The sequence below is a fragment of the Cavia porcellus genome, unplaced genomic scaffold, assembly GCF_034190915.1.
Source record: "Cavia porcellus strain 051 isolate PalLab524CR breed Dunkin Hartley unplaced genomic scaffold, mCavPor4.1 scaffold_10, whole genome shotgun sequence".
In the NCBI taxonomy this organism is placed as follows: Eukaryota; Metazoa; Chordata; class Mammalia; order Rodentia; family Caviidae; genus Cavia; species Cavia porcellus.
The window spans coordinates 43268664-43287217 of NW_026947493.1; the positions used below are offsets into that span (position 1 = coordinate 43268664).

At 37.9% G+C, this 18554-nt stretch overlaps 1 protein-coding gene across 11 annotated transcripts in view; it reads left to right on the plus strand.

Annotated features, from left to right (window-relative positions):
• The window catches only part of Sgk3 (serum/glucocorticoid regulated kinase family member 3), a 163736-nt gene that overhangs the window by 103118 nt on the left and 42064 nt on the right, over positions 1-18554 (plus strand). For 10 of the 11 annotated variants that reach the window (XM_063257401.1, XM_063257402.1, XM_063257403.1 and 7 more), the window contains one exon: positions 11154-11351. In XM_063257401.1, coding sequence (XP_063113471.1) covers positions 11274-11351 — 78 coding nt within the window. In that variant the 5' untranslated portion in view covers positions 11154-11273. Of the gene's footprint in view, positions 1-5849; positions 6511-11153; positions 11352-18554 lie in introns of those variants that run through there. The other variant, XM_023561746.2, reaches the window with a different exon arrangement.

The following is an 18554-nucleotide window of genomic DNA, read 5'->3' on the forward strand; positions in this document are numbered from 1 at the left end:
TACATCCCTTTTCTCCCATGTACAGAAAGCAAACAGCCAGTATAAACAAACTGACCTACTTGGCAGTTTGTTATCACTGTGTTATTGGTAAAGTTTTCTTGATTGGATATGATAAAGCCAGGAAGTGGAACCTAAAGGCAAGCCCAGGGAAGTAGGACTGGGACCTGAAGAAGTATGTTGCAATGTTTTTGCTATCTTCAAAAACATTGTAGAGTGAAATTATTTTGAGATATTGGTGTGTTAGTTGCTGATGCTTACCCAGCCTTTTGCATAGTTCCCTCCCTCACCTCTGGATATTTGCTCAGATGTTACCTACTTAAAATTGCATACAACCACACACTTCCTATAATATATATTTACCTATTTATATAATTATTCATCATCAGTTGTCTGCCACTAAAGAATAAGTTTCATGTAGTTTAGGAGTGCTTCCCAGTTATGTTTGCTACTCTGTCCTAAGTGTCTGGAAACAATTCCTGGTACACAAAAGGTATCATGTACCTGGTTCTGATACAGACATTTCTAGCAAGAGTAGCAACTACTTAAACTAATTCCCTGTCATCTTGCCCTGTTCTCTTTCTCCCCACTTTTAGTTATTTATCCTTGAGGCCATGTTAATTCTTGCTCCTATCTTGCACCCCACATGTAAATAACTACTGCCTTATTTTACTTGTCATTTTTTTTTTTGCAAGCATTGCACTCCTTGCCAAGCCTCTATTTGTTCATGCCCATTATATCATTCAGTCTTCTACACCTATAACCCTTAAGTTCCCTTTTCAGATGCCCTCATATCCTTGTGTGCAGAGTAAGATCAAGAGTGAGACACCTGGGATTTAGAGTTCCCTACAGTGTGATCTCAGACTCACTTTTTCAGCCTGTAACTCCTGTAGGTAAAAAGTGATTTCCAATTTAGGTTTGGCTTATAAAATGTCAGGGTGAGTTTTGCTTCATGATAATTTCTCTCTGTATTATCAATGAGTTTGTCGTTTTCCCCAGTCTGGTTACACATTCTGACAAACTGGGCTAATAACTATTTCTCTTTGTACCGAAGACTTTTGCCCTTTCTGTTCTTTTTTTTTTTTTTTTTTTCCTTGCACTTTATTGTATTTAAACCCTTTCTGTTCTTATACAGCCTTCAAACATCCTTCACATGCCACTTCCACCCTAAATTTTTTCCCTCTGAGTTCTGGTGACTTTTTAAGAGACTTTTCTTTTTTTAAGGGATTTTATTACAGTCTACCTTGAATTGTAATTCTTAAGATTTTTTTTGTTACATATACAAAATGACAAACAAAATGACAAAATGTACACACATGGAGATTCTAGTTATTTTTCTCTTAAATGTTTTTCCTTGTTTTTCTGTCCGAGTTACTTTTAAGGGAAATATAAAACGACACCTACATGCTTTAGAATAAAAGTAAACTTAAATCTCTATCTAACAGGCTTTTAAATGAAGATTGAAATTCAACAATTATTTCTATAGTATGAATATATAAGGAAGAGAGCAGGAAAAATTCATTACTCAGTAAAAGGATAAAAATGAAGACATTGAGGTCTGAATTCATAGAAGGAAGTAGATATAGGAAGAATAACATTCTCATAGATGGGCGAGCAGACTTTTTTTTTTTTAAATACACAGTAATCTCACACAGGAAGCCTTAGGACAAGACAAATTTTACCTACCGCTTTGGATTGTCTTGTGAAATGTTTCTAAACTATATTTTTGTTTTTGTGTCTCCGAGCATACAGAATACTGTTTTTCCACTTTGCTTTCTGATTTGGGTAAGACTGGATATTCTCTTCTATCTAATCTTGCAGAAAGTAATTTATCTCTTGTCATTGTTCACTCTAAAATAAAGTACATACTTTTTCATTTTCCTGGATATGTGGAAATCTATGCTAGAAACTTTTAATGTTCCAAAGATAGTAGATGTGAGTTTCCCAAGTATGTCTGTTGTTGTTGCTTACAGTTATAAGTCTAATACAGCATCTGATTTAACACATTTAACTTAATTTTATATTACAAACGTTTCTATGTACATACTCTAGTTGGATCAGTGTATTTGTTTACTAGTATCTCAGATTAAAATTTGATTTAAGAAGCTATGTTTTTGCCGTTCAGTTTTTATCTTTACTTTTCCTGTTGCATCTCAAACTTCCACTGGGATTTTCCATTCTAGGCCATATGTTAGCCTTCTTTTCTTTGTTCTAGATTTTGATATTTATAATTATAGCACCTTTTTGGTAGGGGGTACTAGAGAAAAAACCCAAGAGTACCACTAAGTCACACACACAGCCCTTTTTATTTTTTATTTTGAGATAGAACTTGACTGAGTTACACAGGCAGGCCTCAAACTTGTGATCATCCTAAGTCACCGGAATAGCTGGGATTTCAGGGTGCCATCTTGTTCAGCTACAGACATGTATTTATCATTCTAAGGGCATGTTTACCATTCTAAGGGCAAAGCTATAGTTTGTACTGATGGAAAAGAGATAAGGGTAAAGCAACAGTTTCTATACTTAATGGGGAAAATATAAAGGTTCTACTTTTGAAATGTTAAATTTCAATGTAAAATTGTACAAGTTACTTATAATATAGCCAATATAAGGTCAGGAGTTGAAAAAAATTGCTAAATGTCAGTATAATTTAAGTATATAATTGGTTGTAATTCAGGAAATACTCTCTAATATATTAACCAATAAAGTTTCTCCATCAGAAGAATTTCGAAAGCAAATACTTTCTTTGGAGTAGTTTCCTTCGTCATGATACATAAAAATCTATTTCACCAAACTTTTCTTTCTTTTTAAAATGCCTTTTTTGATGGGAATGGTGAGTTATTCCTGTAATCCCAGGATGGTGGGAGGCTGAGGAAGGAGGATTGCAAGTTGAAGCCCAGCCTGGGCAACTGAGTGACTTAGAGGTACCTCGGCTCAAAAAACCAAAACCAGGGATGAAGATGTAGTTCGGTATAGACTCAGGGTTGCATCTCTAGTATTGAAAAGAAAAAAATACAACTTTGTTAAGAATGTTACAGTTAAAAAAAGCTAGTGATATATCCCCACCTCATGGTAAGCACTATGAAGTAACTATTAAATAAGTAAATCCATAATTTAGGGTGGATTTTGTTACTGCATTAATGTGGTTAATAATGGGAGCGATCAATAAAGAGGGAGAAATTGGTGATTGAGAGGCATGACGAGGTACTGGTTGCTTTGATGACTTTACCAGCACACTTTGGCAAGTTGGAATTTCCAGGCATCTCTCTCTACCTGTTAAGTGAATAAATGAAAGTTGCGTTTTATTAGAATCTGCTATGTGTGTGACAGTGAATGTCCCAGTTCCTTCACTCTAGTTGGAGAAACTTTGGATAAACAAACAGAATGCAATCGTAGATGCAATGCATAAATGCCAAAATGGAAATGAAGGGAATGATGAGGAAAGATTGACTTGGAAGGGGGCACTCTAGGTAGGGTTGTTGTTAGAAGGAGTGACATTTGTACTAAGATCTCAGTTTGAAGTGCTGAGGAGAGTGCATGGTGGACAGAGGGGCCACAAGTACATAGAGGGAGAGACTAGAGACCAGGGAAAGGCCTTAGTATGTGTGTGAATGAAGAAAGAGCTTCCAGGGGAGTCTAGTGAGTAGAGGGTAAGAAGCTTTATGAGTTCAACCTGAGAGGTGGACAAAGGTTAAGCCATATTCAGTAATTCAGAATTTTAAGAGCAGTGGAAGCTAAATAAAAGGTATAAGCAGGGATTTACAGTCACAGACTTACTGTGAGATGAGTGGATAGGAGAAAAGTTAGAATAAAAGCAGAGAGGACTGGGGATTTAGCTCAGTGGCTCAAGTGCTTGCCTGGTAAGTGCAAGATTGTGATTTCAATCCACAAGGTTGTGAGTTCTATTGCTGGTACCAAAAAAAAAGCATTAGAGATAGCAGCTTGGAGGTTCTCCCTTAGCTGCTCCATGAGACACGATGGTGATTGTTGACTTCTGAGGGGGTTTTTTGTTGTTGTTATTATGCCTTCTCAGTCTGAGTTCTTTGTTCAGCTTCTTCAATCACAAGGAGCTCTACTGTGGGCCTCTCCTCCTGCCATGCTCACAGTCCTCTAGGAAAAATCCATGGTGTATGTTGGGTTCACGTCTGTCTGCAAGTTGTGCTGAGAGTGTGTCTCTCAGTGGAAAAGCTTGAGAAACAGACTAGTGCAGTAGCCATTCTTGTGATTGGGACCCCAATCAGGACCTTAGGAAACAGAAGAATAGGGAAGAGCCATTATTACTATTACAGTCTAGTGGTTTTGAGCCAAAATAAAGGACATGTTATCACTGAAGGAAGTTGTGGGCTTTCCTCCTTGTCCTGGTGGTTTTGATTGTAGTATGAAAAAACAAAGGGCTGTCAGTAGTTACTTTCACCTCCTCTCTCATTCCCCTCCATAAATGTCTGTAGTAAAATAGAGCCAGTTTGAGGAAATCAGCAGGCTTTTTGACTTTTGTTGAGGTTCTCAGACATTTGTTTCAAACTGTCCTCTATTGTTAGTCCTAACTCAGGCTATTTTGCATGTATTTTACTTTTAACTCTTGTATCAGTTTCACTGATCGGGATAAGTAAAAGATGTAATAACTCTAGGAAAAACTGGACTATGTGATTACAGGATGAGGGAGGCATCAAAGAGGGCAGAGGAGTGGGAATTAAAGGAAGGATGCATTAGTAATGCAGGAAAAGTTGTAACTGATTCATCATGGGATATGGGTGAGGAGAGGAGAGGTGGTTACTATGTGTCTTTCATTGGAAGATCCTGTTAAATTTTTAATCTATTCTGCAGTGAACCTAATTTACAGATATGACAAAGATGTGCTTTGTTCTACTAAAACATTTCAGATGTGCTGGTAGCTAGTTTCCTCAGAGGAGGAAATAAACAGATACAGATTGTATACTCTTATAGAATACTTTCAGTACCAGTAATCAGTTAGTTTGGGGTTAGAACTTCCTGGGAAGATGCTCTCAGTGTAATTTAATATGAACAACACAAAGCCTGTTTGATGCTCAGGAATAAACCCTGTCCTGACTCATAATTCTGTATTTCCTAGATGACTTTCCAGTTCCCAAACTATTTCCAATCTAATCTCTATGTTTGGTGCATGGTGTTTTTCTACAGGTTTAAATTTTTAATAGCATTTTAGGTTCACAGTCAAATTAAGGGGAAAGTATGAATCAAGCATGATAACTCACATCCTTACCCCGGCATTCTGCAGGGCTGAGGCAGGAGGGTCACAGTTTGAGCCTCCTCACTCAATTTAGTGATTGAGTGAGACTTTGCTCAAAATTAAAAATGAAAAAAAGAGCTAGAGATGTAGCTCAGTGTGTGGCCATTGGTTTAGTCCTTAATACTGGGAAGAAAAAGGGAGATATAAAGATTTTTTCATATTCCTGGTACTCCTACACATTATCAACATCCTTCACCAGGTAGGTCATGTGTTACAATTTATGAATCTACATTGCCACATCATAATCACTCAAAATCCATCGTTTATGTTAAGGTTCTTCCTTGGTGTATATTTTACAGGTGTGGACAAATGTATGACACATACCACTAGTATCATACAGGGTGTACTTTAAAAGACGTCTCTGTTAGTGGGATATAGTGGTGTACACTGGAATCCCAGGTGCTCTTGAGACTAAGGCACAGTAAGCTGAGCTGGGTATAATGGCACACACTTGGAATCCCAGCACTTGGGAGTTGTAGGCAGGAGGAGCACCACAAGTTTGAGGCCAGCCTTGGCCACCCAATTCAAGCCCAGCCTGAATTATATAGTAAGACCCTGTCTCAAAAAACAAAAATAAGGCCGGGATTTAGCTCAGTGGCATAAGTGCCTGCTTGGCAAGCACAAGGTCATGAGTTTAATCCGTGGTACCAAGAAAAAAATAAAAGGAAGTTCAAGGCCAGCCTGGGCAACTTAGTGGGCCTGTCTCAAAATAAAACAAGAAAGACTGGGGATGTGGCTCAGTGTGGGGCTCTGGTTCAATTGTCAGCACACCCTGCCAGCCCCCTAGAAAATCCTCGTGGCAACCACTGATCTTTTTACTGTTTCAATAGTTTTATCTTTTCTAGAATCTAGAATAGGGGAATAATATAGTCTGGAGCATTTTCAGATGGCTTTGTTCATTTTGTAATAAGTTTCTCTGTTTTTTCATGGCTATTCCATTGTTGGAATATACCACAGTTTGTTATAAATCTGTTCACCTACTGAAGGATCTCCTGATTCTGAGTTTTGGCAGTGGTGAATAAGATTTCTGTAAATGTCTCTGTGTGTGGTTTTGTGTGGACATAAATTTTTAAGTTCTTTAGGTAAATACGAAAGAACACAATGTTGGACCACATGTTAAGAAACTGCCAAACTGCCTTCCAAAGTGACTGTACCAGTTTGCATTCCTATCAGCAGGGAGACTTCCTGTTGTTCCTGAGCCTCACCAGCATGTGGTGATGTCAATTTTCTGGATTTTGGCCATTCTAGTAAGTATGTAGTGTTGTGTTGTTTTGATTTGCATTTCCTTTTATTGACATATCATGGGACATCTTTTTTTTTGAGATAGTCTTGCTGTATAGCCCACCTTAACTCAAGATTGTTCCACTTCAGCTTCCCTATTGTTGGAATTATAACCATGGGCCACTGCCATGAGCTGTGGAGCATCTTTTTTTTTTTTTTTTTTGGTACTGGGGATTGAACTCACCACCTCGTGCTTGCTAGGCAGTTGCTTATGCCACTGAGCTAAATCCCCAGCCTGAGCATCTTTTCATATGCTTATTTGCCATCCCGGTGTTTCATTTGATGAGGTATCTGTTAAGGTCTTTGGCCCATTTTTAAGTTAATTGTTTATTGTGTTGTTTCTTGCATATTTAAGAGTTCATTTTAGGTAATATTCTTTTACTTAATGTCTTTTGAAGATACTTGCTTCCAGTCTGTGCCTTATGTTCCTCTTAGTGTCCTTTGATGGTTCATGCCTTTGTTGTTGTGGTGTCTACAAAATCAAAAGATAGGTTTTGTTATCTTCTAGCAGTTTTACAGTTTTGCAGTCTATATTATATGCACAGTGTTCTTTTATATCTTCCTGTCAGCTTCTACCTTTTGCATATAATTGTTCTCAAATAATAATGCCTAATTCTGTCTCTCTGCTGAAGAACACTTGCACCTCTTCTAGGTTTAATTTATTTCTTTTGGAACAGATTTGTTCTTATTTCCCTTTATGCCTTGGTGAATTCCCAGTCCTCTCTGCTTGTTAAGAGTGGATTTTGATAATTTTGGAGTATATCTGCTTTCTAGTCTGGGTAGGATCCACTAGTCAGTATTGAATCAATCTTTATGATGTGAAGAAATGGGATTCAGAAGCTCTTTTATTTATTTTACTGCTTGGTGGTACAGGGCATTGAACATAGGGCTTTTGCTCTAAGCTACATCCTTAGCACAGGAGTTCTTTTATGTCTTTCTCTTTTTTAAATAGGGTCTCAGTTGCAAAATTGACCAGCTGGTCAATTCTCCTACCTCAGCCTCCCAGAATCCAGAGATAACAGGCATGACCACACCATGCCTGGTGGTCTTTTTACTTTTTTAGAGGTAAAAGCAGCAGAATCACTTGGCATTTTTGTAAGAGAAATTTTTGGCTGCCCTCAAATAGATGCAGAACAGTAATTAGCAAGCAGCAGACAAAAAGATGGATACTATGTTAAAGAATGAAATGCTTTAAAAAACTTTAATGCCTATTTATTTTAAGCAATATTTGAATCAGAAGATTTTTAGCATAATTTGGACAGTTTTCTGCCACAGAGTTTACACAGATTTCTACTTTATATAGCTTAATAAATGTTGAATCTATGAATTTTTAAAAATGATAAATTCTCCCCTTTTCAAAATATATATTATATATATCTTGATAGCGTTTAAATTTCTTGTGCCTTTTTTATTTCATAATTTAGCCTTTGGTTGTTTTATGGAGCCAGCCTGCTTTGTACCAGGCTGCTGGTTAGCTATTTATATGTGATATTTCAAGAAGACAGGGGCCACTTCAGACAATGCTTACCCCTCTTGGTAACAGAATCAGAAATCTGTGTTTCTTTCTGTAACCATATTGTCTGATGGATACCTGGTGACTTGCTTCTTTTCAGTGCTGTAGTATCTTCAAAGATAATGTAGAAGAGGATGCATAAGAAACTGAGGCATAAGAAACAATAGTATAAGAAATTGAAGGACATGGTTTGTGTACTGGGTGCTGTCACTCATAACTGTGTGATAATATATTCCTCTTAGTCTAGGTTTCTTCCTCATCTGTGAGACAGGAATAATAATACTTCAAAGGTTGCTGAGAGGATTAAGTGATGTATTAGATGTGAGTACTTAAAACAGCCTGCATAAACCTTCAGTAAATGTTAGTTTTGTTTTCTGTACTGTTGACATCCTGGGCCAGATGATTGTTGTAGGACTAGTCCTGTGCTTAGTAATCGATACAACTCTTACCCTTCTTTTGACATTTGTCAGAGACTGGTATATAGCCCTGTCCCTCATAATAACTTTATCACATAGAACAAGGAGCCAGTGTGGGGGCTTTGATTTGTTACTGCTATATTTATTTTCACTAAAATGCCAGGACTAGATACATAAGCACAAAATGGTGTATGGTTCCATAGAATACCACATCAGACATGAAAAACATCTTTATCTTTTACCTTTGGGAGTCCTCCTTTGACTGGTAGACCACATTTGGGGCTTCCAAGGATTAGTGTGTTTTCAGAGCTAGTATCCAGTAACCTTTGGAAGGACTGTGTTTACCTTTCTGCAGTAGACAGTCACTGTGGGGAATTGCTGCATATTGTTCTTGACAAAAGCTAGAGAACAGTAGCATATACATGTGGCCTTGTAATGAACCCGAGTAATCTGTTTAATCCTTCTTGCCCTAATACCCTCTGAGCATATTTCCACATGTGCTTCCTAGACTCCTGCTGATATTCTGCATATTTTTTAGTAAAAAGGTAGTCTTCTGTTGGACTAGGCCTTGAACTTCTTTGTGGTCTCTTGTGTTGAGATAGTAAATAGTAGGAGTACTTAGTGAGGAGAATTGGTGCCCCTCTGTCAAACAATTTGAACGGGTTTTATGAGGGGAAGGATCAGAAGTATAGACCTCCTCAGAAGAAGAAGTAGCTGCTTTCAGCAGGGAAGTTCAACTGAATTGGAGTTCAGCGTTCTTATTCTCACTTGTGTTTGTCCAGATTTGTGCATAATTGAAATTATTCTGCTTTACAGATAGTACTCCTGTGTTAGCATATGAGACTGCTAGTTTGCTTGTTTAATTGGCCGAAGGCTTTCCACCAAACTCTAGACTTAATCCTTAGTCCTCTCAGTTTGTCAGCTTTAAGAATCTGTAAAAACCCTCTAAAGCAGCCATAGCATAGACATTCCACTCATTCACTTGGGAATTCAGTTTTTAACTCGTCATTTGTGGACGTTCTCAAGGACAGCCAAAAGCAGGCCCAGGCTGTGTTACCATTTGAAGTCAGTGTTTTCATCAGCTACTTGGGTTTTCAACACCCTACCCTCTACCTGTCCTCCTTCCTGTGAAGGGAGTCTTAACAGGATTGTTTACTGAGGAGTTAGGGACAGAGCAGAGGATACCAAACAAGGGATGGTGAAGCTCCTTTTCCTCAGCAAGGTCAGGAAGCCATTATTACTCCTAGGCTTTCAGCTATAACTGTGGGAGAAGAGGATGCATGGTAGAAACTGTGGTCTTAGGAAGTGAAATTCACCGCAGTCAGAAAGAGAGCAGGAGACATAAATGACCTTGGAATCCGGGAAGAGGCAAATAGTGACTGTCTGCCACAGTTGCCAGAGTGGAACCTCCGGCCCAGATTAAGTGTGCACCTTGGCTGTAGTTTTCTACGCTAGGCTGCCTCCCCTGCCTGTGCTGGGTGGCCCCTAGGTACTTTGTGTGAAACTGCTTATCCAGCTCATTCCTCCTTCATAACATGCCACTCAGTTACATCTTACTGTACCTTCTGAAGGGAAGGCCCACGGCCTAATGTTTTCCTGATTGTGTTCTCATGGGCTGTAACTCAACATGGCACAGACATTTATGCTTGTACATAATAAAGTACCACTCATCCTACATTCTCTTTGTTTGATTTTTTGAGACAGAGTCTTGCTTTGTAATTCAGGCTGCTCTTGAACTCACTGTGTAGCACAGGCTGGCCTCAGACTCATGGCAGTCTTTCTGCATCAGCCTCCCAAGTTCTGGGATTACAGGTGTTAACCACCACACCCAGGTTGCTAGCTTGTGTGTTCATTCATTCTTTCTTTCTCTTATTAGTACCTGACTGCAGTAGATAAAGAGTACATTCATTGTGGAGAGCTGGTAGATGTATGTAATACAATTTAATTCATTTTTTCATCTCCTTCCCTTCCTCACTCTGCCCTCTTCATGCCTATAGTCTCAGCACTCTGGGAGGCTGAAGCAGAAGAATCTCAAATTCAAGCCCACTCTGGGCAAATTAGTGATTAGTGCAGTCGTATCTCAAAATTTAAAAAATAGAGCTGGGAATGCAACTCAATACAAAGGCCTAGGTTCAATCTCCACTACCAATTATAGTCATAATAATAGCAGCGGCAGCAGCAGCAGCAGCAACTATAATACAACAGAAATCAAGTCCTCAAGGAACAGGTGTGTCGAGAGTAGCTCACAGTCTTCCCCCGCTTGCCAGTGCTGCAGGTTGAGAAGGGTGGGCTAAGGTGGATCCTGGGGCTCCCAGGCAGAGCTAATCTGTTTTAAAGATTGATGGGAGCTCCCCCTGGTCTGTGATTTAAGCAGTAGACTTCTGTGACAGGGGAGTGAGGCTCTGGTCATCTAACCAGAGCTCCTTTAATGAGAGTTAACCCTCATTTCACATGACCTGCAAAATACAAACTTTTGGAACTTCCTTAGTGAGGAAGGTAGATGAGATGCAAATGTTTGTGGGTTAGTGATAGGAACCTAACAGAAACTAAGTCTCTAACCTAAGCTGAGCAAAAGTAAATTCCTACCAAAATAAACACCAAATGGGGCCTACTTAGAAGGAATGACAGACAGTAGTAGTAGTTTAAAACCATTTTGCTAATAATTTTTTTTTCTGTTAAGGTTGCATGATGGAATTTGAACATTACCTCAAGAAGTTTCGTATTTTGGATTAGTTAACAGTTTTCATTCTCCTGATTATTTCTTCGGTCTCTGGAGACATTAAGTACAAAAGATTATACCATGGACTACAAGGAAAGCTGCCCAAGTGTAAGCATTCCCAGCTCTGATGAACACAGAGAGAAAAAGAAAAGGTTTACTGTAAGTATATAATATAACCCATATGGGGAAAATTTATTACAGAGGAAATTTTTGTGTCCTAATTTGTTCTCCCCTAACCTTACAATGCTTCTCTTTCCCAATATACAGATTTTACTCAGAGTGTATGTGTGTGTGTGTGTGTGTGTGTGTGTGTGTGTGTGTGTATGCACATGCACATGATACTGGGGATTGAACCCAGGACCTTTGCATATTTTTTTATTTTGAGACAGGGTCTCACTAAGTTTCCAAGTTGCCAAGACTGGGCTTAAACTTGCAGTCCTCTTGCCTCAGCTTCCCATGGTATTGGGATTACAGGTATGAGCCACTATGACTGGCCTAAATTTTCCTTCTTTTAGAATAGATTTTTGCCTACTTACATGTCCCCTTGGAGAATCTTATGACACTGTCTCCTAGATCATCTTACCAAAAAAAAAGTATGTGTTCGTACATGTTTATCTGCCCATTGATAATTTTGTGTGCCCAGTCAGGTATGGTGGGCTCCTGAAGTCACAGATCCCATATTAAGAACTGCTATCTTGAACTTTCCACAGTATCTTGCTTATGGCATTATTTTATATCTTGTTATAAATTATAAAAATAATTTAAAAATACTATTTTGTCTCTTTTTTTCCACCTGAAAGGCAACGTCCATTTCTGATTTTACATATATATATATTTTTTTCATTTTTATTTTAAAGAGGATAAAACCAAGGAAAATAAAATTTTAGGATCAAAGCAATCAAAATAAGCTAGTGTAAGTGATACAGGACTTCACAACCTTATGAAATCAGCAATAGTTACCATAATGCCTTTTGTTGTCTTCAAAATAGCTGCTCATACATTCAGACCTAGTAAAAAATTGAACAGAACAGAATAGAGTAGAAACAATAAAAACAAAACAATGAATGCAATAAAGGACTTCAAAATAAGCTAGTAGTAAATCCAAAATAGCAACCATAGTATGTCTCACTATCTTGTAAATAGCTGCTCATGCCATCAGACTTAACCTAATCAAACAAAACAAAAGAGAATAAAACCCAACCCAAGAAAACAATGAAAATGATATGGTTTCCAGGCATGGGTCACCTCTTGATGAGGCCTGGTTCTCTCTTCCCGCAGTCTGCAAGTGGCACTAACTCACAGAGAGAGGCTTGGGTGTCCTGATTGTATATCATGTCACTCTAGTATCTACTGTAGGACTTTAGAATATCTTGTCAATCTAGTATCTACTGTAGGACTTTAGAATATCACGTTGAATGTATATATACATTGAATTTTTGCTGAATCAGTATTATCAGGGACTTACTGATGAGTACTCACTTTTCTGATTAAAATGACATACACAGTATTATTTTGATTCCAGTAGTCCAGCTAGCTAGTACAAGGAGAGATCTCCTGCCCTTGTTCTCCTGAAAAAAAAAAAAAAACAGTATCATTTATCTTATCTTTAGTTGATCTGGTCTTTCCTGTAAATGCCCCCTCTGCCCCCACTAAATTTAACCTAATGCGTTTAACACTTAGTTTGATCTTGATAAACATGTCCAGATGGTCACAATTATCCTTTTTTTTCCAGCCCCTTTACTTCCCCAAGTTAGTGTCTTGATTTTTGGGAGGAGGAATGTCTGCTAAGAAGATTGACCTCATAGCTGACTCATAGCTACTGTCATGTTTGTCATTCTTCTATTTAGTGGTAGCAAACCTGTGGCATCCATGCCAGAGTCAGCTGTTTTTGATCACTGAAAACTCTAAAAGGTTCACTGTCATTATTCTAGATCTTTGCTATTCTGGTTTTAGAGTGGCTGGTCTGGCAAATACCATTAGGGAGCATCTATCTCTGTCTGTCTCTGTTCCCAAGAACAGAGATAGCTGTTCTCTAAGACATCTGTAGTTGCTGGACTAACTTGGGATCTCTTTTCCATTGGTTTGTCCAGGGTCTTAGAGGTGCTATCTGTCCCATCAGTGCCTTGGCTCTTGAGCCAAGTTGAAGAGCACTGTGGCTTTGACACATCTTTTTCCTGCTCTTGACTAAGTGGCCCACATCTACCCTCTATTGAGGGACTTACCTGTTGAGCCTAATGACAGATGACTTTTAGCTCAGTGTCCGTGGCACATGGGAATTGAGAAAAGCTGAAAAGTTAAACTAAACTCTTTGTCTAGGCATTATATTCTGCCTTCTTAGTTAGTGGGACCTAAGTGCTCCCAAATGGCTTTCTCCCAAGGTCTCAGCTAGGGAGCTTTGAAATAGTCCATCACCCTGTGCTCTCCCTGTGCTCTCCCTGCCTAAGCAAATACATCTCCTATCCCCTACACTGAAGCAGGACCAAAGATACTGGAGTATGCGTGTCTGACCATGTACCTGCCCTCAGCCTTTGTGTTGCAGGGATATCTTTCAAAATATGCTTTTTCTACATGTTAATATAAACTACCTTCTCGCAACATTACATTGAAGATAAATAGGGTAAAATAGGGGGATATGTGCAGGTTTTTTCTGTTTCCCTCTCTCTTTATTGTTTTTGTTTTTTGTGAGACAGGTTCTCCTTATATCTATGATTATTATTCTTCTCAGTCTCCCAAGAACCATGTACCTCCATGTCCAACTTCCTCTCCTTTTTTATCCCCTTTATACCATTTTCCCCTTCGGAGACTTACATTGTAGATGTGGGCAGTTGGTTACTTCAGGTGTCTTGATTTTCAGAATAGAAATATTTCTGTCTTCTTGGAAAGGGTCTGGTCAGCTTTCCGAACTCTTACTCACTGTTCCCATGCTGTGCCCTGATTTCTCAGCCCTTGCCCAGACCATCTTGTTCATTTACCTTCTTCAAATTCTCAAATTTTGCCTTATTAAAGAGGTCTCTCTTGGCTACTTAAAATATAAAATAGCACCTTCACACCATATCCTACTCCTTTTACTGTCTGTTGTACTTACTATACTTAAATATTAATTATCGCCACCTGACGTGTTTTGTGTGTGTTTATGTTTGTCTTGCCTGCTGGAATACGAGGTCCTTTGAAGCAAGGACTTTATTGTTTCTCTAATCCCCAGAATAGAGATAGATGTTCCCTAAGTATTTGTTGAATTGCTGTTTGAGTGAAAGTAGTACTAAGTTTAAATGCTAATTTCTAGGTCACTATGGTGCGATCCACAGTTCTCAAGAAAATTTTGTCACTGGGACAGAATACCCAACATCTGCAGCTTAAAGGAGGAGGGCTGTACTTTGGCTTATGTATTAGAAGTTTCATTCCTTGCATAGTCATCCAGTTCTAGACAGAACTAGCATGCAAAAAGGGCCTGCATGGAGAAAAGCTGTTTGTCTCATGTTGGACAGGAAGTAGAGAGGGAAAGGTGGAACCAGGAAGGAGATACACCTTGCCAGGTCATGCCCCCAGGGACCCACCTCTTCCAGCCAGACACAACTTTTAACAACAGGTCAGCTGTATCACACCCATTATCCATTTGCCTTTCAAAGGCCCAATTTTTGAGTGCATGCAGCTTGGAAAATAGGCACCAGCTGTACATCAGAGCACCACTGCATCCAACATAGACTCACCCAGCTTCAGCAAGCCAGGATGCCAGTGCCTATATTATACTTAACAACAAAAATAGACATTGTATAACTAAGTAGTCACTAATGTATTAAAGGCTTGTCTTCATGTGTCTCATATATTCTGTAGCGTGAAGCTTCTAACAGAGTCATGTGTTGCATTCTAGGGTGAGTTTTTTTTCCTGGTGTGTGCGTGTATTTTTTTTCTTTCTTTCTTTCTTTCTTTTTTTTTTTTTTTTTTTTTTTTTTGTGGTGCTGGTGATTGAACCTAGGAAGTGCTAGACTGTATTCTCCAGTACTTTTCATTTTTTATTTGACAGTGTCTTGCTGAATGGCTCAGACTGGCCCTGAATTTTGAACCTTCTGTGTCAGCTGCCTAATCAAAGATGGCTTGACTTGTATCAATTCTACATTATATTTTGTCAGTGAATTTATGTATTATGCCATGTACTATTCTAGGCCCTGGGAATCAGTGGGAAAAGTAAAACAACCCTAGCTTGTAAGGAATTTACGTTCTGATGAGGCAAGACAGCCACTAAAGAAACACTCAAATAAAAATAGGATGATAATTTCATAGCATAACAAATATTTAACTACATTCTTTGAAATCCAAAATATTTTTAAAATTTGTAGATTTTTTTGCCTGTTTGTATTTCATGAGAGCTTATTTAATAAGTGCTTGTTTATATTCACAAGACCTTATTTGCTGTAGAGCCCCTATAGTATGGAATATAAACTTAGTTGGTTTTTCTGTACTTGGGTAGCCAGAGGAGGCTGTCTGACCTTTTTAGGGACTATGCTCACAAGAAAGTGAGCTCAAAGAATTTAAGAAGCTCACAGTCATAGAAATATGTTTCTTGTCCTTTTATGCTGCTTTCCAAGCCAGTCTGATCCTTGAGATCTTACCAGATAAATCTGCAGTTTAGTCTTGGTTAAGTTCTTTGGCATCTTTTCTTCTTGGGGCTCTTTGTCTGAGGAGTGTTAACTAATTCTAACATGTCACATCCAATAGTTCCCTCTTCTTTAATATTATTTATCACATTTTACTTAAATGGAGTTAATTGTTTATTGGCATATGTTTGCAGTATATTATAATGTTTACATTTTTAAAATTTTATTTAAAAGGAAAAAGAGAAAAAAAAAGCAGAACAAAACAAAGCAGTGTAAGGGTACAAGTAATTCAGAACTACAAAAAAAAAAAAAAAAACAAAAAAAACAGTAAGCTATCACCAGTTAATAGATTACTCGCTATCATCTTAGAAACGGTGTTTCAGGTCACAGGATCAAAGCACACAAAGCGAACATTCAAACAGTGAGACTGCAAACAGTTGTGTTCAGTAATCCAATCAAAAATATTAATATGGTCTTCTATGTAACACACCTAACACCCTTGCTGTTGTATCCTTCAGGGCACTTTTCTTTCCCTCTCTTTATTACAACAAAATTTACACATTTTGGGCTTTACTGCTCCCTTAGATCTTATTACTTTTTTTTTTGTAAGAGAATAAAATCAAGCATGATAAAACAAAGCTGTCAGTCAAAACCAAGGATAGACATAGCACATGATGTAAACACAGAGTACAAGGTTATCACAATAGTTACCATTATGCCTCTTGCATCCTTAAGAAGAATTTTCTATCTCTTTAGGTATTATAAAGTTAAACAAAACAATAGAGAACAAGACCAGTAAAGCCTAAACTTTGTAAATCTTACAGAACCTCAAAAGAGGATAATAGTCAAACCCAATGGGCATCATAGTGAATCTTATTGCCTTCAAAGTAGTTGCCTATACTCTGATACTTGATACTTTCATACAGAGCAGAATAGAGTCTAATCAGTCAAAACAAGATAACGGGGGTATTACAGGACTTCAAGTTGATAGGAAATCATAATGTTTACATCTTGTGTGAAGTTAGTACATGCACATGTTAATTCCTTTTTTCATCCCCTTTCTCTTTGCTCTGTCCCTCTTAATCACCTTCCAATTTGAGGAAGACCTATCTCCCCACTTCCAATTGTCTATCTTTTGTTTTGCTCTTTATTTATAATTTGGATTTCTCATGTAAAAGAAACCATGCTATATTTAAATGTGTGGGTCTGATTTATATTACTTAACATTACTATCTCAAGTACCCTTTTGGTTGACCAAAAGAACCAGATTATCACACTGTAGCTTATGTGTTACCTAAGTATTTTTTCTAACCATCTGAATGTTACTGTCGTTTGCCCTAGTGACACTTTGTCATCTTTCTCACAGAGGAATATGAATTTACATTGGCATGGGGGGAACTTTCCTTAAGCTTTGGCTTGTCAATGCACTCATCTTGTAGGACAACACTACAGAATACACACAGTATAAACACATGCAATATCAGAACAGTTCTTTCCTCACAATGTTGTCAAGTATTAACTCACAAAGGCAGGTTTTCTATCTCTCATGGGAAAAGATAATTTATGCACATTTGTGTGACTGTCTGCTGCGATAAATCTAGTTTCTCTGTTAAGGTGTCCAACAGACTTAGGCATTCATATCGAAGTACCAAAACCAACTTGTACCTTTCATCTATTCATTGCTATAAAATAATGAGATTAATAACCCAAGCCCTGGGGCTGGGGATTTAGCTCAGTGGCATAAGCACCTGCCTTACAAGCAGGCGGTCGTGAGTTCGATCCCTGGTACCGATAAAAATGAAAAAGACAAAAAAATAAATTAAAAATAACTCAAGCCCTACATCAACCATCCTTTCCTCTTGTTGTTTTCCTTTTAGTAGTGATAGAGGTTCTGTGGTATTTCCTGCTAAGTCATTGCAGTATGTCTGAAAATACCTGTGGGATAAATTATGAGAGTTAGTTCTAAAACTTGATTTAATACTGGTTTTGATCAAAAGTTTAGATTTTGGCTTGAGTTTTATGTTTTTTATTAAGGGTATGAACTTGGTCAAGTTACTTTTTTGTTCTCATTTTGTAATAATTGTATTCTTGCGACGCATACCTATAATCTTAGCACTTGGGAGGCTGAGGCAGTAGGATCAATGTGAGTTTAAGACTGTGTAATCCACAAAGTGGGCTACAAAGTGAGCTGAATTGCATAATGAAATCCTGTCTCAAAAAGACAAAAAATATTTGTTCTTATGTCATAGGCTTGTTTATTATGATCTATGAAAGTATATATATGCAAATATCAAACACATTGAGATAGAATTAGAAAATCTGTGAATTCTTAGTTTGAAAAGACTGAAAGATGACCTAGCACAATGGTGGCAAACCTATGGCATGTGTGTTGTTTTTCTTTCTAACATCTTTTCTAACATCAAAAAATGCTAATGTGTGAGTTGTTTTTTCTAGGCTAAAACCTCAGTAATGATGGGTTTAATTGCAGTATTGGCCCTTTACTAGAAATAAGTGAACCGGTTTTCAGTTGCAGTTTGGGCACTCTTCTCTAAAAGGTTTGCCATCCCTGACCTAGAAAGAAGAAAACTTATAGTTGACTGTTTTTGCTATGCCAGGTATCACTTTTGAAAATACTTTATAATTTCAAGATAATAGTATAGTGCTAGGGAAGAAAAGAAGATGGCATCAATGAATTTGTAATGTTTTATTCTTGTGAAAGAAATCTAAAGCAAAATGCCTATTATTAGCATTCAGTAGATCTAAAGTACAT